We start from the raw sequence: 25,859 nt of genomic DNA, 5'->3' as shown, positions 1-25,859 counted from the left end.
GGGCCCTCACTCACTGCCATGTCAAGGGATATTACCATTCACTCCCTTATTGTCCTCATCCTGTCCATGGGACCGCTCACCCCTCAAGCATGTCAGGCATACTTAACATCTGGCCTGGCAGGTGTCCTGCTTACACTCTCTCCATCGCTACTCGTGCAGGACAAGCTGGCACACAACAAGATGGAGAGGACGCAGACTGGTGGAGGAATGTCTGAAACCAAGGTCCTCACGGACTTTGAAAACAGAGCCATCCAGCCGGCCGGCGAGGATCTGGACCGTTTCTGTGCTGACGGTGAGGTCGGTGGTGCTCTACCAAGCGAGGGTCCAGCAGTTCAACATCCATCTGGCAACCATGCCATGAGTGATGTGTCCTCTTTCACAGGCCACTGCCTTGCACTAATTATCTCTCCTTCACAGGCACATCTGCCAAACAGGCAACAGAGTCCATGACCCAGGGCCTCCAATCAAGCCCCAAAGAAACCTCCGAAGGGGAATCTTGAGGCACCTTCCTTGAAGCCCCATTACAGTGCTCACCCACATCCTCCACCAGTGCAGAGACACACACCTCGGTTGGACCTAGCTTTAGAGTAGCCTTGGGTTCACAATCTGGTGCACTGTCTCATCCACAGCAGGAGGTGGCAGGGAGTTCACCGGTGTCCGGCACTCGGGAGGACTGTTGGAGGCCAGAAATGTGCTGAGTCAAAGTCAGATGATGAGCCTCTGGACTTGGCCATGGCACAGTTGCTGGAGCTGCAAAGGCAAGCTCGGGAACATCAGGAAGGGATGTCCGCTGCACTCCTCAGATTGCAAGGAACGATAGAGTCGGACAGCTTCAGGCTGAGGTGATAGTGCTGGCACACCAATGCATCGAGGTCAACACTGGTAGGATGGAGGCTGCCGTGGTGACCTTGGTCCAGGACGTTGCTGCTGCAGGGGCTTAACTCCATCGCTGATGCCATAGTTGGCCCCCAACAGCGTGTACACGAGGGGTGCTGGGCAGCTCGATCTCACTCCAGCTTTCTCTTCTCAAGGAGTTAGCCAGGGGCCCTCGGGCACCCACAGGGAGGAGGATCAGCAGGTGTACACCCCCCGTCCCCCCCGGGCCATCCATCCAGGTGACTCTGGCCCATGTGAACCGCTTCTTCCAGTGACCTCAGCAGCTCCAGCTCCACAGGCTAAGGAGGGTGCCACTGCCACACAGCAGGACCCTGAAAGCAGGTCGGGGCCCTCCAGGTCTCAGCCCCCAGAGGATGCCTGCCAAGATCACCACAGGCAGAGCATAGCAGTCAGCAGGCTGCCTCCACCTCCGTCGTGAATGCCTAGGAGCACCAAGACTTAGTGGCAGGGTTAGGAAGGTGAAGATGATGTTGTTGCACAGTCTGGGCACGGGTGTTAATCACTTGTACATACTGTTCACGGTAACTAAACTCCAAGAATGTCTCTCTGCCTATGGCTCCTTGTTCTGATGAGCAGTGTTCGTGTCACTGAGATGTGAAACCTTTCTGCACAAGATAAAGGCAGATGTCTCAGTCCAGGACCTCTTCCCTATGCTTTGTGCAGACCAAAGTGATGGTCCGGCCTTTCACTCCCTGGACACATTACTGATGCCTGCACCTCGCTGGTGCTCGTCATTGCTGCTAGAATGTCGTGGGCAGACGTCACAGAGTTCCGTCATTCTCTGTGCTCTCAGCACCTTTTAAGGTGGAGCTGGCCCCCATCTCTTCAGCATCTGCGACTGGTGATGCTGTGCTCCTGAAAGGGGCAGGTGCTGAAGGCAGACAAAGGATCAGATGCTTTTAAAGTTTCATGGCTCTGTCTCTATGATATGACCCTGATCAGAGAGCACAAACGAGCTGCCCTTGGCCAGACAGCCTCTGAGAATGTCTGACTCCTATGTGAAGACCTATGGAGTGTCCTCACTGCATGTCGTCATCATAATCATCCTCCACAGATCCAGCAGCTCCCAGGGCCTCCTGTGCCTGCCATGTCTAGGCAATGCAAGGGCCTCATCTCCGATATCGTCTCCTTCGAGGGTGATCTCGCCCTCATCCCCGTCGGCGTCTTCATCGGAGGAGACCTCCATCTCCTCCTCAGCTAGCTCCTGTCCCCCATTGCAGTGCCAGATTGTAAAGGGTGCAGCAGACAACGACAATGTGCTGAAGCCCTCTGTGGACTATATTGCCGGGCTCCACCAGACTAGTCCAGGCTCCGGAACCTCATTTTCAGCATCTCGATGGTCTGTTCCATGAAGTTGCGAGTTGCAGTGTGAGCCTCATTATACCTTCGCTCTGCTGCAGTCTGAGACTTGTTATAACGTGGCAGGTGATATGCGCCAGGTGGACCAAATCCACAAGGGAAACTTAATCGAGCTGTCACAATGGTTTCGCAGTTTGTATTTATTCCGGGATGTGTGTGCTGAATTCAGAAGTAATAAGTCCACCAGGAAGGCAACTCACCACCACCTCAAGGGCAATTAGGGTTGGGTGATAATGTGAGCCTAGCCAGCGATGCCTGCATCCCATGAATGAATCTTAAAAAAATAAATCAATTTTTTCACCGCTTTGTATGTTGAGTGTCTGCTAATTTGACTACAGAAAAGTCTGGCTCTAATTTTTCAACTGTGCCCCCTGATTCTACACACCCCCTACCAGCTGAAATGGGATGGAGGGAAGAAAGCTATCCTGTTAAGATCTTGGGAACTTCACATCATTCCTTAAACTTCTAAATTTCAGGGAATACAACTCTAGTCTCGCCTCATAATTTAACTTTTTTCTTTTAAAAATGTAGTCACTGTTGTAACGTATGAAACATGGCAACCAATTTGTGTACAGCAAGCTCCTACATTTTTAATTAATGTAATCATTGACTGCGCACATTCTGCACCTACTGTGAAAATTCCCCGGTGGTGACCACTGAGGGAAACCTTAAGTATCAAATAACAACAATGGTGTATTCACTAGATGATCTGTTGGTTGAGGGATAAATATTATCCAGAACTAGACAGACGTTCTCATCAGAAAGACAACCAGGGTACTCATTTTAAGTTGTTTTACCTTTCTCAATGTATTCGGGCATAACTGGACTAGTATTGAAAATATTAGTGTGTCCCTGTTCCAATCCCTGCATTCTTGCATAACCTTGAGAGATTTATAGTATCTACAGCAGTGTAACCTTGCTGATATGTGGAATTTATTTTAATTAAAGCTCCACACAACTGTATGGGCTTGTCATGGTGACTATAATTTAATGGAACTCAAACCGGTGAAGTATGAAGTAATGCGATTAGCGAGGGCAAACAAGGCAAGGGAACACGCAATAAATATAGGATATTGAGAAGCGTAGAGGAGGTAGGTCCTTCCCATTCACTCTGTTTCTATTGGCAGTGAGGTCAATAATCAAGGGGCATAAATCTAAAGTAGTGGCAGAATGATTAGAGGGGAATTAATATTTTTTCTCAAGTGGGGGGTCTGGAACTCGTTGCCTGAAGGCTCTCTGCCTTGAGGGAGCTATCCTTCCATGCTCCCTTGTGCTTGCCCTCTTTTTTTTTTTTTCTTCCCCCCCACCTTCCTCCCCCAATCCCAGCAACGCTGAGCTTTGCAGCACACCTTTCATGCTGGCTGGCTGTTAATTGGCCAGCCAGCGTGAAATCACGGTCGGGATCCGATTGTGGGCGATGACCTGGTTCCAGGCTGCTCCCGGGCCTGATGATCGCAGCCGCCTGCCAACCTGAAAATAGCTATTTATCTGGTAGCATGGGCATAATGGGCAGAATGGCCTCCTCGTGTGCTGTAAATTTGTACGGTTCTTGTTGAGTGCTTACTTTGAGCAAGGGACGGCAAGGTGACAGACTGATATTTTCTACTATGATTTCTGTACCCTATTGCCTGGACACTTGCTGAATACTCCTCTGCTTCTCCTCTTTGTTTTTCCACTGCATTTTCTAAAATCACCGACTCCACCAGGGGTACATTTTCACGTGTATTGGCCACTCTGCAATGGCTGTTTCTGTCCTATGATCGCTGTGGAGACCAGCAAACCAAAAGAATGAATTTAATGAATGACCCCAACAAGAAAACCAATGGGCAAAATTTCACTTTTATACCATTTAATTTAACCATCAATCTAAGATCAACATGAATTAACATATCCTCCACAAATTGCACATTGAATAACAAGTACAACAAAGGTAGATCTTCCATATTTACAGGAGTCCACTCAACCTATATGGCACTAATTTTCAGCCACAAGATTTTTCAAAGCTCTGAACATTTTTGGGTAGAATTCCAGCTCCTGTTCTTCAGGGATTTAACCAGATCCCCAGCTGACAGCAGCACCCCACCAAATTCCACAGGCATGATCTTCACCAAAATGGCACATGTCTGCACAACCTCCCCAGCTCTGCTGACGGTGGCCTTGATGGATCTATGTTATCTTCAAGTAACAGTAGCAACTGCAGCAACTGTGCCTAATGCTTATTCCCAGTTGTTGGATTCAACCTCTGACTTCTCCACCCTGCCTGTACTGCAGCACTGGGATCTGACTTTGAATGGCTGTGTCTTTTTATCTGGTTTCAACCCAGTGTCAGTTTCCCCAGAAACCTGCAGTCTCTGTTCCGTTTCCATTTTGGTTTGCCTGATGGGTCAATTTCCCTTTCAGTTAGCTGACATTTCTGTTTCGATTCCAGTTAGGGTCTGTCTCAAAAAATACAAACTTTGAAACCATGGGCTCCATCACAATCGGAGCACAGGCAATGAGTGTTGGCAAATTTTTTTTGCACCATAGCAGGGCCCCAAGCCAAGGACAATCCTACCTAAGTTCAACCTACCCACCTCTGAGTAAATGATGCTGGTGGTAATTATGACGAGTTAAAATTGGAAGCTATGACCTCTTCTAGAGTCTGGGGCTGTCAAACACAATGCTTATCTTTTTTTTTATATATCCTTCAAGATCTTGTATAAACACTTCACTTCAATATGATCATCCTTGAGCCTTCTTTTCAATGTAAACATTCCAAGCTTTGCATCATAAGATGATAATGGATGAGGAGCTCAACTCAGTCTATCTTGCTTCGTTTCTCTGGAAGTGTCCAAAATTGTTCCACCTCTCATTGAAACATCTAACATTCTTAATGGGCCACAGAGGATAATTGGTGGGGGGGGGATGTTTCTTCTGGCTAGGGATCCGAGAACTACAGGCCACAGTCTCTGAATAAAAGGTCTGCCGTTTAGAACTAAGATGAGGGAAAAATGTTCTTCACTCATAGGGTTGTGCGTCTTTGGAATTATCTACCCCTCGAAGAGCTTTGATGCCCAGTTGTGACGTATATTCAAGACTTGAATTCATAGCTTTTTGGGCACTGAGGGATTCAAGGAATATGGGAATAGTGTGGGAAGGTGGAATTGAAGTAGAAGATCAGGTAAGGGCGGTCATGTTGGAGTTGTATAGAACCTTGGTGAGGCCACAGCTGGAGTACTGTGTGCAGTTCTGGTCGCCACATTATAGGAAGGATGTGATTGCACTGGAGGGGGTGCAGAGGAGGTTCACCAGGATGTTGCCTGGGATGAAACATTTAAGTTATGTAGAGAGGTTGGATAGACTTGGGTTGGTTTTGTCGGAGCAGAGAAGACTGAGGGGTGACCTGATCAAGGTGTACAAGATTGAGGGGCATGGACAGGGTGGATGGGGAGCAGTTGTTCCCCTTAGCTGAAGGATCAGTCATTAGGGGACACAAGTTCAAGGTGACGGGCAAGAGGTTTAGGGGGGATATGAGGAAAAACATTTTTACCCAGAGGGTGGTGACAGTCTGGAATGCACTGCCTCGGAGGGTGGTGGAGGTGGGTTGCCTCACATCCTTTTAAAAAGTACTGGATGAGCACTTGGCACGTCATAACATTCGAGGCTGTGGGCCAAGTGCTGGTAAATGGGATTAGCTAGGTAGGTCAGGTGTTTCTCACACGTCGGTGCAGACTAGATGGGCCGAAGGGCCTCTTCTGCACTGAGATTCTGTGATCAGCCATGATGATTTTGCATTGTGGAGCTGGCTCGAAGGGCCAAAATGGCCTAATCTAGCTCAAATTTCTAAATTCCTGTCAAAGGATTGGGCTGCACAGAGCAAGTGAGATTGAAGATCAATTTGGCATGCAGTCAGTGAGTTGGACACTCCCCAACTGCTTCCCATGCTCTCTAGCACTGAAGGGATGTGGCCTACTCTCATTCATTCCACTTCAAGAATAGGATTGGAGACACAAGTATTGAAACCAAGCTTACATGTTTGTGCTTGGAGCAAGAGAGCTGCTGTAGCTTTTTCTCCTCCCCCACCCCCACCACCCCCACCAAAGTCTTTTAACTTTACAAACATAAAATACTGCAGATGCTGGCCATCTGAAGTAAAATCTGAAAATGCTGCACATGCTCAGCAGGTCAGGCAGCATCTGTGGAGGGAAACCGAGTTACTGTTTGGGGTTGATGACCCTTCATCAACAGTTCAGATAAGGTTAATCATCAACCTGAAACAGTAACTCTCTTTCTCTCCCCAGATGCTGCCTGACCTAAATATTTCCAGCATTTTCTGTCTCCCATTCCTGTTTCCTTTTCCCTTTTTTCTTTCTCTCATGGATATAGCTCCACCGATTATGGACAACAGTCGCCCCTTCTTTGGGTCATTCTTTGAATGTCAGCTGTTCACCTGTAGGGCCAAACCCAAAGCAACTCTCAGATGCTTCCAACGGGAGTTCCTGGACACCAGTCAGGACAATGAATATTCGTGACCTGCCCATAACCAGGCGGATAGAAGTACCTGTTGAATTAGCTCACACTGCAGAGCAGGGGTGGAATCTGGTTAACTACATCGTTTCAAATTACTTTTTAAACCACTTTTTTTTTTTTTCCAGCTTCGTTCCCCATTTCTCCTCCCACTCTCCCACCAGAAGAAATCATTAGCTGAAGCTCTGGATCTGAATCCCCCAAGCACTAGGTCAGAGTGGCCCGCTTGCTGATTCAGAGGTGCTGAAAGGCGCCCCCGAGCCAACTGAAAGCTGTTGCTTTGTAATACAATATTGGCAAGCGTTCCTGTACTTCCAGGACCCACGGGGCTCTGTTCTTGTGAGTTTGCCCTTGTTACTTCATTCGCTGAGATAATCAGTCGTGACAGCAGGAGAAGCGATGCCCTGCTGTGTCCCAGACATGTTCGACTTTCACTGTAAACGCAGCTCAACAGCACTAATGCATAATGAGGCGCCTCACAAGCTGTGCGACAGTCTGGCTGTTAAGAATAGCTAGAAATATATTTGCATCCGTGAGAGATCAGTTAGCGTCTTGTGCGAAGGCCTTTTTTTTTTTAACAGGGTTACCAAGTTCCGACATGGGAGCGATACCTGGAACTTAAAACCCTGGCCCTTGTTTGGGCTGGATTTTAAGCTTGCGACTCGGGTGAGCCACCCACCATGCTGGTGATCAGCTTGGCGTGCCAACGTCTGGTCAGCATTACGACGTCATCAGGCTCGTCTCCCAAATAGGGAAGGTGAGAGCGTGGTAATAGGCAGCCTGTCCGCCATTTTGAAATTAATAATGAACAAGCTATTAAGCTTGTTAACTCAGTCGCCTACAGCTTGTTTTCTTGTAGCCTGCTGCGTTTTTTTTTTGAGCTTCGAGAGTGGAAAAAGCCTGGGAGTACTTTACGGCAGCTATGTTGAGGCGGCATAAGGGAAGAAAATGCCTGCCACTGGGGGGACCATAGCTGAATGTACCGGCAGATTCTTCCGGGGAAGGTGGCAACGTCTAAATGATTTTTTAATATTTTAAATCTTTTTTTTTTGTGCTTTCAATAAAAGATAAACACTGTTTCTGAGAGCAGGGAGCCTTTACAATTCCGGTTGAGATCAACTTCCCTGTTCACGGCATTACCCTCTGCCTCTACATGATGTCCTGGTCTGTCGTGCTGATTGGGCATGGAGCCCCTTCCCCACCCCTTTGCTCCTCTAATTGACCTCCATTCCCATTGGGTGGCCACCAATTAGTCATCCAGTGCTTGAGTGGATGAGCTGAGACTGCGGGGGCTGAGTGAGTGGGACCCTCAGTTTCTGCTCTGCCTCCCTTACCCTATTGAGAAACGTAAAATCCAGCCCTTTTTGTGTTTAAATCCCTCCATGGCCTCACCTTCTTCTCAATTTCTGTCATCCTTCAATGATATCTCGGCAGCCCTTTAGCTCCATTAAGACCAGGTCAAGTTCCCTGTACTTCTGACTCTGGTCTCTTCTGAATCTCTCTATCTTCAGCTGTGTGCAACCCACCCTCCTGAATGCTCGCTCCCTCCCTCTTTCTCTAAGACGCCACCTGTAAATCACCTTGGAACATTTAGCGGTGTTGTATAAATGAAAGCTGAAACTTCAACTTGTTATTTTTCTAGATGCTATCAGGTCTATATTCTGACATTCCTCTATTTAACTTGCAGCAGTTGTGTTTTTTTTTGCAAAGAATTGTTAGAATATTGACATAATTTTAATAATTTTTGTTGAGGTGTAAACCTCAATTAACACATTGCTCATGTGTCACTGTCACAAATAGCAGACTCTTGGCCTTGTGTGTCCGTAGTTTTCTGTATAGTAAGCTGATTGGCATCATGTTACTCCGGTCAGTTGCTAACTGGGGGTTGGACACTTTTTTCTCTCTTTTTCTCTTCCTCTCTCTCTCTCTTCCTCTCTCTCTCTGTGCCTCTCTCTCTCTTCCTCTCTCTCTCTCTCACTTCCTCTCTCTCTCTCTCTCTCTCTTCCCCCCCACCTCACCCAGGAAGTGGAAAACAGCTTGGTTAACGGTTGCAATTAATGGTTGTCATTTGAAGCAGCTCTTCAGTTGCTGGGAGGGAGATGGGATACCTCAAGAGAGGGGGACAGTATTTGAATCCCATCCTTCCACAGTTCACCACACAATGAATTGAGGCTCCAAGGCAGGTAGAGTGGCAAGGGACAAAGATGAAAGAGTGGTGGACTTCTAAATTAGTTGTGATTTGGTTGGTTGGAGTTTGTAGCGCTGTTTGCTATATTCATGTAGTATTAACAGCAAGAGAACTGGCCTTAATGAGCCCATTCCAATGTTTATGTGCCACATGAACCCCCTCCCATCCTACTTCATCTAACCCCATCAACATATCTTCCTATCCCTTTCTCCTTCATGTGCTTATCTAGCTACTCTTTTTAAATAGGCTATTTGCCTCAACCACTCCTTGTGGTAGCGAGCACAATGTTCTAACCACTGTCCAGGTAAAGAAGGGTCTCCTGAACTTAATATTAGATTTGTTGGTGACCACCTTTTTATATTTATGGTCCCTGTTTTGGTCTTTCTGGTAAATTGGACCCAAAAGCACCACAGGCTGGATTTTACAGCTGCAAATTGGACAGATTGACTCCCCACCCACTCCCCTGCGTGAACGTGAAATAGGGCATGATTTCATCAGGTCGACAATAAGACGTCACCGTGCCAATCTCCCAAATTACAGGATGCGGGTGGGCGTGGAATGTAGCTGCCTGCATACCGTTTAAAATGACCAATTAACATGGTGCTGAGCTTGTTAACCCAATTGACTGCATTGTTTTTTTTGGGGGGGCGTCTGACATGGAAAGATTTGGGAGGGTTTTACAGCAGCTATAACGAGGCGGCGCTAAGGTGGAAGAGGAGGCCTGCCACCAGGACATGTGAATGAGGCAGCAGATCCTGCTGATGGAGTTGGCAGCATCTGCATGTTTCCTTTTAACTCATTCTTTTAACCCTTTGAGCCTTTAATTTAAAAAAGACATTCAGAGAGCAGAGGGCCTTTCAGGTTGTAGCCATGGCTGATATCCTGGTTGTAGCATAACCCCTTGGCTGCATGACACCCCAGCCTGGGCTCCCGATTGGGCGCAAAGCCCCTCTTTGCACCTCCAAGTGGCCACCAGGCGACGCCTGAATCCACCTGATCGAAGACTCTTCATAAATCGTTATCCTAGGTCACCCTTCAGCCATTTCTTTTCTTAAAGAAAAGCACCCTAACCTGTTCATCTTTCCAGATAGTTATAACCTTTTCAGTTCTGGTTTTATTCTAGTAGATCTTTTTTGCGAAGTAAATCTAATTTTTACAGGATGCGGGGGACTGTTCACAGTACTCCCAAGTGTGATCTAACCAAGTTTCTGTACAAATTTTATATAATCTTTCTCTGCTTTTCAAATGTATCCCTTGAGAAATGAACCTTTTAACTTTGCGATCTGTGTATCTGTGCCCCTAGGTGCCTCTGGTCTTCTACCCCGTTTAGATTTATTTTCCAAGAGGTGTATGGCCTCCTTATGTTTGGGTGGGAGGAATATCGGCTGGAAGCTAGAAATTCTACTATTGCCATCATGCAGCCAGTGATAATTAAAGCAAGACACCACATTCAATAAGTATTTTTACACCAAACACAGCTGTCAACTTTGCAAAAAATGTGCTTTGTTAAAAATTAGGCATAGTTTTACCCAGGAAAGTCAAACATTAATGAGATGCAAAATATATGATCTTCATGGAATATGGAATATCAGCTTACTCTTACCTATATTAAAATTTGTTTAGGCAATTCCACAATTACGGCAATTTTTTTTGTTTGGAAGTTTGGCTGGAATTCTCGATCAGTTACTTGCTGAGCATGGGGGCTTGAGGACCTTTTTTGCTTTTATTCACCTCTAACTTTATGATAAAAAGGCATGCCCACATGTTGATATTTTTGAGATTTTACTTTCCTGGGTAAAATTATGCCTAATTTTTGACACAATTCATTTGTTGTAAAAGTTGACAACTGTGTCTGGTGTTTAAAAACAAAATACTTTTTGAATGTGGTGGCTTGCTTTAATTATCACGGGTTGCATGATGGCAATAGTAGAATTTCTAGCTCAAGCCTGGAGAAATAGCCATTTTCTGTTAACATGTAAATAGAAGACTATGCACCTTTTATAATGTAACATGGCTTCAGTTCCCTGCATTGTTGAGATGCGTTAGTTTTCAGTGCTGCCTTGATTTACTTTTTAAAAATTCTTTGACGGGATGTGGGCATCGCTGGCTAGGCCAGCATTTTTATTGCCCATCCCTAACTGCCCTTGAGAAGGTGGGTGGTGAGCTACCTTCTGAAACCACTGCAGTCCATGTGGTGGAGGCGCACCCCACAGGACTTATTGTTACTCGAGCCATGTCAAATTTCAAAGGGAGCAACAATTTATACTGCATGAGAAAAGCATGCTGATTGGTTGGCAAGTTGACTCTGTTGAGGTGTTGTCATGGAGAATGCACCAGGTAAATGGATTCCAGTGCCAATGCGATGCCAGGTGCATAGGCCATACATCCCAATGACTGACGGGCAGTATCAAACAGCATGTCCCTTCGCTGTTTGCAATGGGCTCAGTACTGCCTGTATCCAACCAGCCCATGCTTGCAAACACAGAACATAATATCTAAAGTTAGATATGATTCCACAATTGGACAGCACTTAGTGAACAATCTCAAGTGTGCTCAAGAATTAAAAGAACAATCAATTTAAGATTATTAGTCAGGCTTGCAATGTGGCTCACTTATGCTTGCTAGAAACCACATATATGTTCATGTGGAGGGACTTGCCATGTTCCAGGCATTGCACCTTTTTGAATTTGTATTTATGTTAATATTTGTGATTGGTACCTGGCATCGTTTTTATGACTTCATATTTCCATTTGATCAGAAATAACATGGATTTCTCCAGAGAGATAGTTAAGGCCAGAACTCAACTTAAAGTAATAGTTAAGTGGTGTAGTGAGGAGACGAGTTGCTGTTGTGGAAAGAGGAGGTCAAATGGGGTTAATGGCTCTTGTGAAGTTGAATAAATATTTTAGTCTCTTTAGTCTGTTAAAACTAGTGCATATTTAATATGCAACCATTTCTGAGCAGTAGATGTAGTGTAGCGCAACATTGAATCCAGTAAACTGTTTACTGAAAGTAGGGTGACTGTTGATCTGTGTGGGTCGTGTTACTTTACAAGGACAGCTGACTTTAGAAGGATAGCTTCTGAATCTCAGGGGACAAGGCCAACTTACTGGAGATGCTGTAAAAGTACTGAAAATGATTACATAGCAGGCAAGAGCTGCAGAACGATTCCTTGACTTCTGTGAAAAGATGATAGTGTGTTTTACAAATTAATATATATTCTTACTGATATGGATACCAATTTTGATAAGTGACAGTATTGTTATTCCGAGGACAATCACTGTGTGGTATATTTTAGGATCATGAATACCACAGAATATCTAGAGAACATGCACATGGAAAGTTCTGCACTGACCACCAGCCTTTACTGATATGCTTATGAGAATATTGACTTGGCTTGTGTAGGGTCAGTGGTCACTTTTCCATCCTCTGCCAGGTTTGTATTTAAACATGGACAGATGGGGATTCAGATGCAGTGGTTACCCTGTGGAAATGTTTCTCTGCATTATTCTCTTGCCCATGATTTTGTATACCCTATTTCTAACTTCCAATAACTTACTTGGCACAATCTGTCGGCTCAGTGTTGTTTAATTTCTGTTGTTGCTGCTTTCAATCCTGTCTGATAATTTAGTGAGATTTGTGGCTTTACTTTTGGTGCCCTTCAAGTTCTGCAATATTCAAGTCTAACTCGAGGACTTGGGCATAAAGCCCTGATAGGCACTCCAGAGCAGTACTGAGGGAACACTATGCTGTTGGTCTTTCGAATGAGATGTGACCCATGGCCCAGTCTGCCCCTTTGGCTAGACGTAAAAGATTGTGGTACCATTTTGAAGAGCAAGGGAGCTATCCTCTGTGTCCTGGCTAATATTTACCCCTCCATCTACACCCCACAAACAGATTATCTGGTCATTATCACATTGCTGTTTGTGGGAGCTTGCTGTGTGTAACTTGACCACTGCGTTTCCTACGTTCAAAAGTACTTCATTGGTTGTAGAGTGCTTTGAAATGTCAGGTGGACATGAAGATGCTATATCAATGCAAGTCGTCTTTCAATGTTGTTTTCTTCTTCCTGTCATGGTCCTTAGTTTTGTGGCAATTGTTGACCCTCTCCGTGATGCACTGCAAGCTTACATTCTCCTCTTTTAATATTTGGGGGTCATTTTCAGTGAAAAATATTTTTGTGATACTCCCTCACCACAGATCACCGGGACTTAATAGTGCATTGTCACTCAGTCAGGCATTCCCTTTTTGGTGTTAAGCCACCTGTGCTTAATTGTCCATTGCAAAGGTGGATCATTTAAATTTCTCATGTTTTAGACCAGTTCAGTTGCTAGTCCATGGCTTAATAAGCGTTCAAAGGATCATTACAGCAGGTACATTGTGAGCACCTTCTGGCATTCCATTTAGCATGATAAAACCACATTTCAAAATAGGTTAATTGTGATTAAGTCCTGACAAAATTTAATCCCTCCACATTAAAAAAAATAAATAAATTTTGGCACAAATTATCAGCTTCAATCTGAATAATTTCCTAAACAATGTTAGTATTAAAAATTGCCTCTGTTTAAAGTATAGCGATGATTTCAAGGATTTTTTTTTAAACAGCCTTTTAAGGAGGTCCAGGCTTCCGCACCCCTGCTTCAAATGACTACAAAGCAGCAACTGGCCTCGTGCCAACCTCGGCTGCAGAATGGACAAGGTGTTGCTATAGTTCCTTGCACTGTTTGAAAACATTTGGTCCCTGAATGTAAGCTGCACCCACTTGCAACAGTGGGTGTACCTACACCACACGGACTGCAGCGGTTCAAGAAGGCAGCTCACCACCCCCTTCTCAAGGGCAATTAGGAATGGGCAATAAATGCTGGCCTAGCCAGTGACACCCACATCCCTTGAGTGAATTAAAAAAAAATAGCCAGTGTCACTCGGAGTTCAGCCCTTAGCTGCAAGCGATCTCTTCTCTCCTCACCCACCCATACACAGGCAGGAAAATGTCAGCACAAGTGCAGCACGTCACAGGAGCATGACGGCTACGTATTAACCTCTTCAATGTTTCTCTAGAGCGTTCAAGAAATATTAACCGTCATTGATTTGATTGGATCTTACGTTGCTCCTTCAGACCTATTTATTTATTTATCTGTCTGTCCTTTATATGTACACCAATCTGTGACTTGTGAACTTATACTACCCTGATCATCATATACAGAGGAAATTTATTAGTGGCGCCAGGGATGACTGAATTCAGTTATATGGTGAGGTTACTGAAATTTGGATTGTTCTCCTTGGAGCAAAAAAAAAAGTTCAAGGTGATCAAAATCATGAAGGGCTTTGTTAGAGTAAATAAGGAGAAGCCGTTACCATTAGCAAAGGACTGTAACCAGAGGGTAGAGATTTAATTTGAATATTACTGAAAAGAGACATGTTGCCGAAGCTGTTCATCTTGCACTGGGGAACTATAAGCTCCTCAAGCTCCCCGGATCATTCAAAATGGTGCAAGGCTTGAGCACATTCCTTTTGTTTGCAGAGAGCAGCTCTCTGCGTATGAATGTATGTCACTTGTAGCAAGCAGAAATGAACCATGTTGGCTGACGATTGGCCGAATGGCTTTCTTTCTATAAACTTCTATGATTCTCAGTAGAACAGTTCCTGTTCCATCAGTGTGGCATTTTGTGTGGCGAGTGAGACAGGTTTGGGATAGTTTTGTGCAGTGGGCCCATGCCCACTCTGAACTGGAGTGAGATTGTGCAATCTTATTCCATAAGGATGCTTATAGTCAGTACCTCCTGTCCCTGTGCCCATGTCCTTGCCAGCCTCCATTGATAGTGTGTTCCATTGCACAAGAGTTTAAAAAAAAAGTCCTCCTTAAATCCCTCAGTTTTATCCCACACTTTCAACTCAATGTTCTTCTGTGTACCTTTCAGTCCTATGATTCTGATCTCTTGTTGCTTTTGCATCATTGGCAGAGCCATCAGCTGCTTTGGCACTACGCACTCAAACATGTCCATAGGCCCATCCATCCATGCAAGGACTTATGCAAAGGCTAACACTTCATTGTAGTACCGTGGGAGTGCTGCACGGTGTGTGTCATCATTTGGATGAGACATTATTTAGCTTCTGTCTGCCCCCTCAGACCACAAGACAGGAGCTGAAGTAGGCCATTCGGCCCATCGAGTCTGCTCTGCCATTCAGTGGGACCGTGGCTGATCTGATAATCCTCATTTCCACTTTCCTGCTTTTTCTCCATAACCCTCGATTCCCTTACTGATTTAATAATCTGCCTATCTCAGCCTTGAATATACTTAGTCACCCAGCCTCTATAGCCCTCTGTGATAAAGAATTCCACAGGTTGGCTACCCTCAGAGAGAAGAAATTCCTCTTCATCTTTGTCTTCAGTGGATGACCTCTTACTCTTGATTATTCCCTCTGGTCCTAGACTCTCCAACAAGGAGAAACAACCTCTCAGCACCTACCCTGTCAAGCCCCCTAAGAATCTAATGTTTCAATCAGGTTACCTCTCATTCTTCTAAACTCCAATGAGTACAGGCCCAACCTGCTCAACCTCTCCTCATAGGAAAATCCCTCCATACTTGGGATCAACCTAGTGAATCTTCTCTGAACGGCCTCCAATGCCAGTATATCTTTCCTCCGATAAGGAGACCAAAACTGTTTACAGTATTCTCGCTGTGGTCTAACTCATGGCTTGGTAAGTTTTAGCAATTCTTCCCTATTTATATACTCCATTCCCTCTGAAATAAAGGCTAACATTCCATTAGTCATCCCTATTACCTGCTGAACTTGTATGCTAGCTTTTTGTGATTCATGTACGAGGACCCCCAAATCCCTCAGTGCTGCAGCTTTCTGCAGTCCTTCTCCATTTAAATAATATTCAACTCCTCTATTCTTCCTGCCAAAGTGCAGAACCTCACATTTTCCCACATTATATTCCATCTACTAAGTTTTTACCCACTCACTTAACCTGTCTATATCCCTCTGTAGACTGTCATCCTTACCAATTGCTTTCCCACTTATTTTTGCCATCTGCAAACTTGTCGATTAATACATTCACTTCCCTCATCCAAGTCATTAATATATATTGTCAATAATTGTGGCCCAGCATTGATCCCTGTGGCACTCCATTAGTTACAGGTTGCCATCCTGAAAATGCACCCCCTTATCCCAATTCTGTCTTTTTAGGTATCCAATCCTCTATCTCTGCTAATATACTGCCCCCCAACTCCATGGGCTCTTATCTTATTAAGTAGCCTTAAGTGCAGTGCCTTATCAAATGCCTTTTGGAAATCTAAAAATATATTACTTCTACCAGTTCCCCTTTATCTATCCTACTTGTTACTTCCTCAAGAATTCTAATAAATTTGTCAGGCATGATTTCCCCTTCATGAAGCCATGCTGACTGTGCTTGATTATATTATGTATTTCTAAATGCTCTGCTATTACATCCTTTTATAATAGACTCTATCATTTTCCCAATGACAGATGTAAGGAACTGGCCTATAGTTACCGTATTTTTTTGTCTCCCTCCCTTTTTGAATAAGGGTGGTACATTGGCAATTTTCCAACCCTCTGGGACTTTTCCAGAATCTAAGGATTCTGCTAGTGCATCCACTATCTCTGTAGCTACTTCCTTTTAATATCCTAGGAAGCAACTCATCAGGTCCAGGGGACTTATCAGCCTTTAGCCCTGCCCCCCTACCCTCCCTCCCTCCCTTTTGCCCCCTTAATTATTTAGTATTTTTGGAATGCTGTTAGTGTCTTCTACCATGAAGACTGATGCAAAATATTTATTCAACTCTTCTATGTCCTGGTTCCCCCATTATTTCCCCAGCCCCATTGTCTAAGGGGCATATGTTCACTTTGATCTCTCTTCCTTCTTATATATTTAAAGAAGCTCTTACTGTCCACTTTGATATTTCTTGCTCGCTTACTTTAAAGTTTATTTTCTCCCTCTTTTTTTTGGTCATCTTTTGTTGGTTTTTAAACCTTTCCCAATCCTCTGTTTTACCACTAATCTTTACCGTATTGTATGTCTTTTCTTTTAATTTGATACTATCCTTAACTTCCTTTGGTTAACCATGGCTGGTTTATCCCCTTCCTAGAATCCTCCTTCCTCATTGGGATATATCTTTGTTGTGAGTCATGAACTATTTTCTTAAATGTCTGCCATTGTTCATCAACTGTCTTTTCTGCTAAACTCCTTTCCCAGCCCAGTCAACTCTTCCCTCATTCCTTTGTAACTGCCCTTATTTAAGTTTCTGACCAAGTTTCTCTCACTCAAACTGATTACTAAATTCTACCATGTATCCAACCATGTTATGGTCTCTGTTTCCTAAAAGGGGACCTTTTACTCTGAGATCATTTATTAAACCTGCTTCATTACACATTACCAGATCAAAATAGCCTGATCCCTCGTTGAATCCACAACATATTGTTCTAGGAAACTGCCCTGAATACATTCTATGAATTGTTGCTCGTGGCTACCTCTACCAATTTGATTTTCCCAATCTACATGAAGATTAAAGTCACCCATGATTAATGTACAGCATTTTTTTACATGCCCTCATTATCTCCCTGATTTATTCTCTCCCCTACAGTTTGGCTACTGTTAGGAGGTCTATAGACTACTCCCACCAGTGTCTTCTTCCCCTTGTTATTTCTTACCTCCACCCAAATGGATTCTACATCTTCCGATCCAAGATAATTTCTTGCTACTGTACTTATTCCATCTCATACTAACAATGCTACTCCACCACCCTTTCCTTCCTGCCTGTCCTTTTGAACAGTCACATACCCTGAATATTTAGTTCCCAGCTTTGATCTCCTTGTAACCATGTCTCAGTAATGGCTACAAGATCATACCCATTAATCTGTATTTGTGCTGTTAATTAATTTATTTTGTTCCGAATACTACGTGCATGTAAGGGCCATGAATTTTGCCGCCTTACCAATTTTTTCCTCCTTTGACCCTATTTGCTGTTGTTTTATGTTTGTACACTCTATCCCTTCCTGTCACACTCTGGGTATCATTACCTAAATAGCTGCCCTGCAATGCTGCCATAACCTTTTGCTTTTTAATTCTATGTATCCCTCTCCAGAACCCTCTCCTGCTCTATTTAGTTTAAAGCCCTAGTTATTCGATTTGCCAGGGCACTGGCCCCAGCACGGTTTAAGTGAAGCCTGTCCCGCCGGAACAGCTCCCTTCTACCCCAGCACTGGTGCCAGTGCCCCATGCAGTGGAACCCATTCCTCCCACACCAATCTTTGAGCCACGCATTTCACTCCTCGACTTTATTTACCCTATGCCAGTTTGCACGTGGCTCGGTTAGTAATCCCAAGATTATTACCTTGGAGGTTCTGCTTTTTAATTTAGTTCCTAACTGTTCAAATTCTTTCAGCAGAATCTCCTTTCTAGGCCTATCAATGCCATTGCTTCCAATGTGGGCATGAAAACCTTTGACTTAGATTAAATTGCTAAGTGGTTATGATTGTGCATCATCTGAACTGGTTGTATTTTTAACTGTCTGCTTTATACCAATGTGCAGTAGTTTCTATGTCGTGATGCAAAAGTCCCAATGTCACTCCACATCAGTGTAGAATTTAAGGAAATGCATTATTGAGTTAGGGGCATCATCGGCAAGCCCAACATTTGTTCCCCATCTCTAGTTGCCTTGAGAAGGTGGTGGGGAGTTGCCTTGCACATTGATACAACTGAGGAGCTTGGCTCGGCCACTTCAGAGGACGGTTTAGGCTAAGCCAGGTAACAACGGCATGTTTCCTTCCCTGGAGTAGTTTATCAAACCAGTTGTTTTTTTTTTGGGTCAATCTGACAGCTTCTTGGTCACTTTAACTGACACCAGCTTTTTTATTTTTGAACTGAATTGAAGGTGTTAAACTGGTATTTTGTTACTCTTTCACGGAATGTGGGCACGGCTGGCTGTGGGAGTAGTAATGAGATGAGTAAAGAAACAAAATATGTGCCTAGAAGAGGTGTGAATGGCAGGATAGCAACCGCCGGAATGAAAAGTAAGGGAAAAAGGAGAGAAACTAAAGAATAAGATCAAACCAGCAGAGAGAAACAAAACAAAATAGAGGCAGAGGTTATGTTCTGAAACGATTGTACTCAATGTTAAGTCCAGACAGCTATAAAGTGCTCAGTTGAGAGATGAGGTGCTTTTCCTCGAGCTTGTGTTGAGCGTCATTGGAACACTGCAGCAGGCCAAGGACAGAAATGTCAGAATGGGAGCAAGGTAGAGAATTAAAATGAAAGCCGATTAGAAGCTCAGGGTCATGCTCATGGGCTGAACAGAGGTGTTCCGCAAAGTGGTAGCACAGTCTGCCTTTGGCCTCCCAGTGGTGGTGTAAACTGGCCTTATACAGAACTTTGCAGTGTGGGAACAGTCCATTTGACCCAAGTGGTCTGCGCCAATGTTTGCCCTCCACACAAACATCGTCCAACTTTATTTCATCGAACAGGGGGTTCATAGCCTGATTGTCTTGCTGGACTACTAATCCAGAGACTCAGACTAATACTGTGGAGACATAAGTTAAAATCCTAACACGGGAACTGAGGAATTTAATGTTGATATTAATTAATGGCAATTTAATTAAATAAGCACTCTTGGGTGCACCTTACACGACAAGGACTGTCGTGGTTCTAGAAGGTGTCTCAACACCACCTTCTCGAGGGCAATTAGGGATGGGCAATAAATGCTGGCCTAGCCAACTGGTGAATTAATAATAAAAAAGGCTGCTTTTCACTTTGTGACAGCCAGCACAGATTCAGTGGGCTGCATGGCCTCCTCCTATGGTGCACTAATTTATAATTCAATGAACCCCAATAGCATGCCCCTCTATTCTTTCCTTACATATGTAACTAGCTTCCCTTTAAATTCACTGGGCTACTTAATTATTGCGCATTTGAACACATGCAGGTGGCAAACCTGAGTGCAGCATAATTCCACCAGCAAGTGGTGTGTAAGTGTCTGATGAAGGCAAGGTAAGCGGCCTTAATCCTTTGTGTTAGAACTCATCATAATCGGGTAAGTTGTTTTATGCAAAATTGTATGATTTTTCTTGCCTAGTTTCTATCCTAGATGTTGGCAAGTGGTGGAACTCATTAAAAACTAAAAGAAATGTGGAAAATACTGGAAATGCTCACCAGCTTTGGCGTTTGTGGAGGGGAGGCCGGGTAGGGGAAGACGAGCAAATATTTTGTTTGCAGAAGCCTGTCTCTCTGTGTCTGTGTGTCTCTCTGTGTCTGTGTGTCTCTCTGTGTCTGTGTGTCTCTCTGTGTCTGTGTGTCTCTCTGTGTCTGTGTGTCTCTCTGTGTGTCTGTGTCTCTCTGTGTCTGTGTCTTTCTGTGTCTAATGCTGCTAGATAGACTTGCTATGTATTTACAGCATTTTCAGTTTTTCTTTAATAAGCTATGCTGACTGGCACGACCATTCATCAGAACTTGAAGTTTGAATTTTTGTTCCCTCACCCCTCATTTCTAAGCCTAGGTCTGTTATTAGGTGCATCTTGTGATAGAAGAGTTATTCAATTCTTCTTTAATTTGTCTTTATTCTAGTAGTAACAGACCAGGCATTTGTGACTCTGGCTACCAATGATGTTTACTGTCGGGGTGCTCTGGTACTCTGCCAATCTCTGAGACATCACAAGACCACAAGACGGATAGTTGCTCTAATTACGCCGCAGGTCTCCAGCAATATGAGGTAAGGCTCTATTTTATTTGTATTAGATACTTAAAACTGAACAATTTTCGCTCATCAATCATTTTACCATTGTTGGGTTCAGTGCCCTTGTTGGAGGATTTGTTTCCTTCTGGGTCATGTTGTCTTTTTTTTTGATTGCAAAACACCTTCTGAATTGTTTGTTTCTTTGCTTGTGTGTACACAATTGTGTTTTTATGTTCAGTCTGCTCTATTGCAACACCCCACATCCAGTGTGTGAAATGGAGCATTATGAATTTAATGCAAAGTCCATCTAGAGAAACTAGTTAACACCCAAAGAGGAATTAGTTGGAGGCTTTATGTAGAAGATAGACTACAACTGGAACCAAACTTCCTAGATTAGAGGCAATGGATAATCTTTTTCGAAAGATAATTCAATGCTCTGTTACTACAGAAGTGTTCTCGATTTAATTCATTCTTCGACTCCTTAGACTCGTCAGCTACCCCTCAATTTGACAACCTCTACTCAGGGTCGTGAATCCCTCGATTTGATAGCCTCTACTCAGGGTCGTGAGTTTCTGCCATCTATCTTCATGTGACCGAACAGGCCGATCCTCAAGCCACAGATCTTTGGGTACATGGGGCAGGATGCCCCATGAGGTAATACAATTTGGGAGTGCAGGGTTTGCTTCCTTTTCTTGCCTTCTCTGCCTCCGCATTAAGACGTTTGGACTCTGTGTGATGCAGCTTGATGGACAAGTTGTCCCCATTTTGAACGATTGGTAGCAAGCTCCTCCCAGTCATTAATGCCAATGCTGCCGTGCTTCAAGGAGAACTTCAGTGCCTTTTGAAGTGTTTTCTTTGTCCTCTCCTGGATCGCTGGCCATTTGAGAGTTGAGAAAACATGACCTGGTGGGGGTGGGGGGAGATGCTTTTTGGCCATCTGGACAGTGTCCAGTCCATCGAAGTTAAAATTTTGTCTGAATGCTTGTCGTGCTGGCTTCAAGAAGGGCATTAGCATTTGTTCTGCAGTCCTCCCATTGCATTTGAGGTATATGGCAGAGGCATTGCTGACTGAATTTCTGTAGTGCTCCATGTGTCTTTGATATATGGTCCAGGTTTCACTTCAGTACAGGAGTGTGGTGATGACAACTGTCCTGTACAGCGTAACTTCTGTTGACTTGGAGAGCTCTTTGTTGTCAAACATTTGCTGCCGTAGTTTGTAGAAGGCTGAGCTGGCACAGCTGACTCAGCGTTGGATCTCGTAGTCAATGGTGGCCATTTGAGAGAGGTATCTGCCGCGGTGTGGGAAGGGCTCAACATATTCCAGAGTCTTTCCTTCAACATACATGGGAGGCGGAATATTTGGCTGACTGGGTATAGGTTGGTATATGAGTTTTGTTTTGGCAACATTTAAGGACAGGCTGAGTTTCTTGTGTGCAGAATCGAAGCGATCGAGAGTAGCTTGCAAATCTGGTGCAGAGTGGGCAACAACACTGCAGTCATCAGCAAACTGTGGATCATGGGCAGGATTTTCCCTTCGGCGGGTGGGCCCGGGAGCGGCTACGAAACGGACCGCTGCCTGCGATTGAGCCTCAACCGCGATTTCACGCTGGCTGGCCAATTAACGGCCACCCAGCGTGAAAGGCGCGCTGAAAGACTCAGCGCTGCGGGGGCGAGAGGAGGGAGAGCGCGGAGGTCTGCGCGTGCGCGGGGGAGTGCGCGCCGACAGCTCCCTGAGGGAACGGAGCTGCCTCAGGGAGCTAAAGATTTGGACAAAGGAAAATAAAACTTTAATAAATGAGATAAACTTGCCCCACATGTGACTCAGTCACATGAAGAGGGACATGTTTAAAATGAAGTCGAAACATTTTTTTGCATTTTTTACTTGCTCTCGTAAAAAATGCAAAGGCCGCCTGGCCTATTTCTCCCCCCCCCGCCCCACTGCCGACCAAACAATTGAATGGCCAGCGAAAAATAGAACTTTAAGTGCCTTTAATAGGCCTCTTATTTGTTGGCGGGCATGCTGCTGACTCTCGCATGTGCCCACCGACCGAAGGATCACGAGAGTGCGCGATGATGTCGGGACACTTGCCCGATGTCATCGCGCGTGATTTTATGCCAGATCAGATCGGGTACGTGCCTGCCCGATGAACATAAAATCCTGCCCCATGTATGTCTGTGGTGGTCAGTTTAATATTGGCATATGGTAGGCAATTGAGGTTAAAGAGTTTCCCATCTAGGCGGTATTTAATATGACATCAGAGGGCAATTGATCTTTTGAGATGAATAGCCACAATCAAGTAGATTGTAAATAGTATGGGGGCTACCACATAGCCTTGCTTGACGCTGGTCTGGATTTTGCTGGAGTTCTGCCTCTACTTCTACTAACAAATGGTTGAACCTTAGGCTGTGCTACAATGCTGGCATTAATTGGAACTATTTGTTCCAGACTAAAATCTTTAGTTTGATTGCAGCCCTGATTGACAAGATGTGCATCTTCCCACTTTTGTCTAAAGAGTCAGCGTGAGATGAAGTTGGGCACTCTACCCAAATCCTAGTAAAACAGCGCTTTGTGTTAAATCAATTTGAACTCTTAAGGATAAAATTACGAGGAGAGATTATGCAAACTAGGGCTGTAATCCTTGGAAATCAGGTTAAGGTGTGATTTGATGGAAGTTTTCAAAATATTAAGGGGAACAGGGTGGATAGAGGGAAACTATTCCTGCTGATTGGGGAATCGAGGATTGGGGGAATTGTCTAAAAATTGGAGCCAGGTCTTTCAGGAGTGAAGTTAAGAAACATCTCTGTATACAAGGGATGTTAAATGCCTGTCACTCTTCTGTAAACAAGGGTTGATGCTACATCAATGGTTAACAGAAATCTATCAATCTCAGATATACAATTAATTTAGTTTTAGGGGATATGAGGTGGGCTATGGAGTTGGGTCACAGATCAGCCATGATCTCATTGAATGTTGGAACAGGGTCAAGTGGCCTACTCTTAATGTCCCTATTCATTCTTGAAAGGTTGACTGAGATGAGGAACTTTTAAAGAGGCATATAGATGCTATATTGTGTAGAAAGAGTAATTCTAGAATACTATAGATGAAAGCAGTACTTTTTTTGTATATAAAAAAAAATGTGGTTGAACTTTGTTATCAGCTTGCTTGAAGGCCAAGTGGATAATCTCACTTCTTCCTGGTGTACTACCCATAGCGCCCTGTAATCCAATTCCTTGTTTAATTCTTCATCAATATTGAGTAAATGATCAGAGGCATCTGTTGGGATGCTGTAGTTAATTTCCTCTGGGTTAGGGAAGGGAGGTGGCTAGTAAAAATGGCTAGTATTACTGATCACCCTGCACATGCACTTTGCGACAGGTCTCTGTGTTTGTGGCTGTTGGATTAGGGTGGGAGCAGTCTCCGCTTTAAGCCCTCCATGGTTAAGTAGGCTGTTGATGCTCAGCTGGAAAGGTTGCTCGCCTGAGGTGAGGCACTTGAGGTTTTCCAGTGTCCATGGACATTTCTTGTTTACTAGGAAGGCAGGGGAGAATATTGAGGAAGTTCTCCAAATACGAAGAGACAATGCCTAATTTCCAACCAAAATCAGTGCAGAAATGTTTTTTTAACTAGTCTCTAGCCACTGGTGCGAAGTCAGCCCTTATTGGAGGAAACTCTGCCTGTGGTATTCAGATTTTTTTCGAAACTGCACATTGTCAGGTATTGATGTGACTGGAGAAATCTGTGAAGCTCAGATGGCTTGTGGGGGAGGGGTAGTGGGTGGAACATTGCTGGATACTAATGGACAAGTCTGACTTTTCACATGCCAGCAAACCCGGGTTAACAAGGGGCGGTATAACTGCACACAAGAGGTGGGTATCTAGGTGCTGCTACAGTCTGAGAAAATCCCAGAGACTGCGGATTCAATATGTGGACCTTTCATTTCTGCTACTTTGCGTGGACTGCTTGCTCCTCAACTTCTCAAGTCTTACTCGTTTTGAAATGAGAGGGTTATACTGGAACGTGATGCTCTGAAAAGTAAATGCTGCTGTTAGTTTGAATTGATTTGTCTTTGGTTTGTCACCTTGTTCCTACCTTGTTTCATCTTGTTACCGACTCTGCTCTGATTTTTCTCACATCAAGTTCAAAAGTCAGTAGAAGCTGAAGATTTTGTGAAAATATAGTACTGAGGGCGTGTACAGATTTTAGGAGGTTGCAAGAGGCCATTTGGCCCATTAAGTCCACGCCTGTGCTCCCATAGGCTTTCTTCCATCCCCTCTCCCCAGCCTCGTGATGCTGAGGCTAATTAACTCTGGTGTCCTGGCTGAGATTAGCCAGCTTTCTGCACAAACCCCGGACCTCCCTTGTCTTTATGCCTCAGTGCCGCTTCACATCCGTAAGTCACCAGGGAACTTGATCTTGCTGTTGAACGAAAAATTTTAATCTTATATCTTATATATTTACATATTTCTACAATATTAAATGAGTTTCTGACTGAATTCACAAGTATGGCGTATGTCATGGTGCAATATTGCACTGTCTTGTCTTTTTTCCTGCCCGGTCGCCCTGTTTCCATGTCAAAGTCTTAAAAAGAAGAGCCAGGGCTGAGATGGCCATTCGACTCCTCAAACCAAATCTTTATTTTCCTTCATTCTTTCATGGGATCATTGGCAAGGCCAGCATTTGTTGCCCATCCCTAATTGCCCTTGAACTGACCTTGCTAGGTCATTTCAGAGGGCAAACAGGAGTCTGGAGTTGCATGTAGGCCAGACCAGGTAAGGATGGCAGATTTCCTTCCCTAAAGAACATTGGTGAACCAGATGGGTTTTTATAACAGTTGATAGTTTCATGGTCACCGTTACTGAGATTAGCTTTATATTCCAGATGTGTGAGCTGAATTCCACCAGCTGCTATGGTGGGATTTGAACCCCTGTGCCCAGAGCATTAGCCTGGACCTCTATTACCAGTCCAGCAGTATTACCACTACGCCACCACCTCTCCCATAAATTAACGCTCCCTTCATGCATCTGATTATGTTTCCCTCGTTTTGCCCTCCCCTGACAATCGGACATGTTACCATCTTCAGTTCTGGGAACACAGAACAGCCCCTGGGTACCTCATTAAGATATTGTACAATGATCTACACAGTGGCTCTAGATTTTAATCTTTATATTTCCTGGAATATTTTGTCATAGAGTCAAGCTATATGAATGCCTGCTAACTC

The 25,859-nt window shown here is 44.3% G+C and overlaps 1 protein-coding gene across 7 annotated transcripts in view; it reads left to right on the top strand.

The window, feature by feature from the left end:
* Nucleotides 1-25,859, top strand: part of gyg2 (glycogenin 2) — a 126,253-nt gene that overhangs the window by 20,211 nt on the left and 80,183 nt on the right. For all 7 annotated transcript variants that reach the window (XM_078545076.1, XM_078545073.1, XM_078545072.1 and 4 more), the window contains exon 2: nt 20,532-20,676. In XM_078545076.1, the coding sequence (XP_078401202.1) occupies nt 20,532-20,676 (145 nt within the window). The remainder of the gene's footprint in view (nt 1-20,531; nt 20,677-25,859) is intronic.

The sequence above is a fragment of the Cetorhinus maximus genome, chromosome 7, assembly GCF_964194155.1.
Source record: "Cetorhinus maximus chromosome 7, sCetMax3.hap1.1, whole genome shotgun sequence".
Lineage (NCBI taxonomy): Eukaryota > Metazoa > Chordata > Chondrichthyes > Lamniformes > Cetorhinidae > Cetorhinus > Cetorhinus maximus.
Note: the sequence above shows the minus strand (reverse complement) of the source record. Positions and strands in the feature narration are given on the sequence as shown.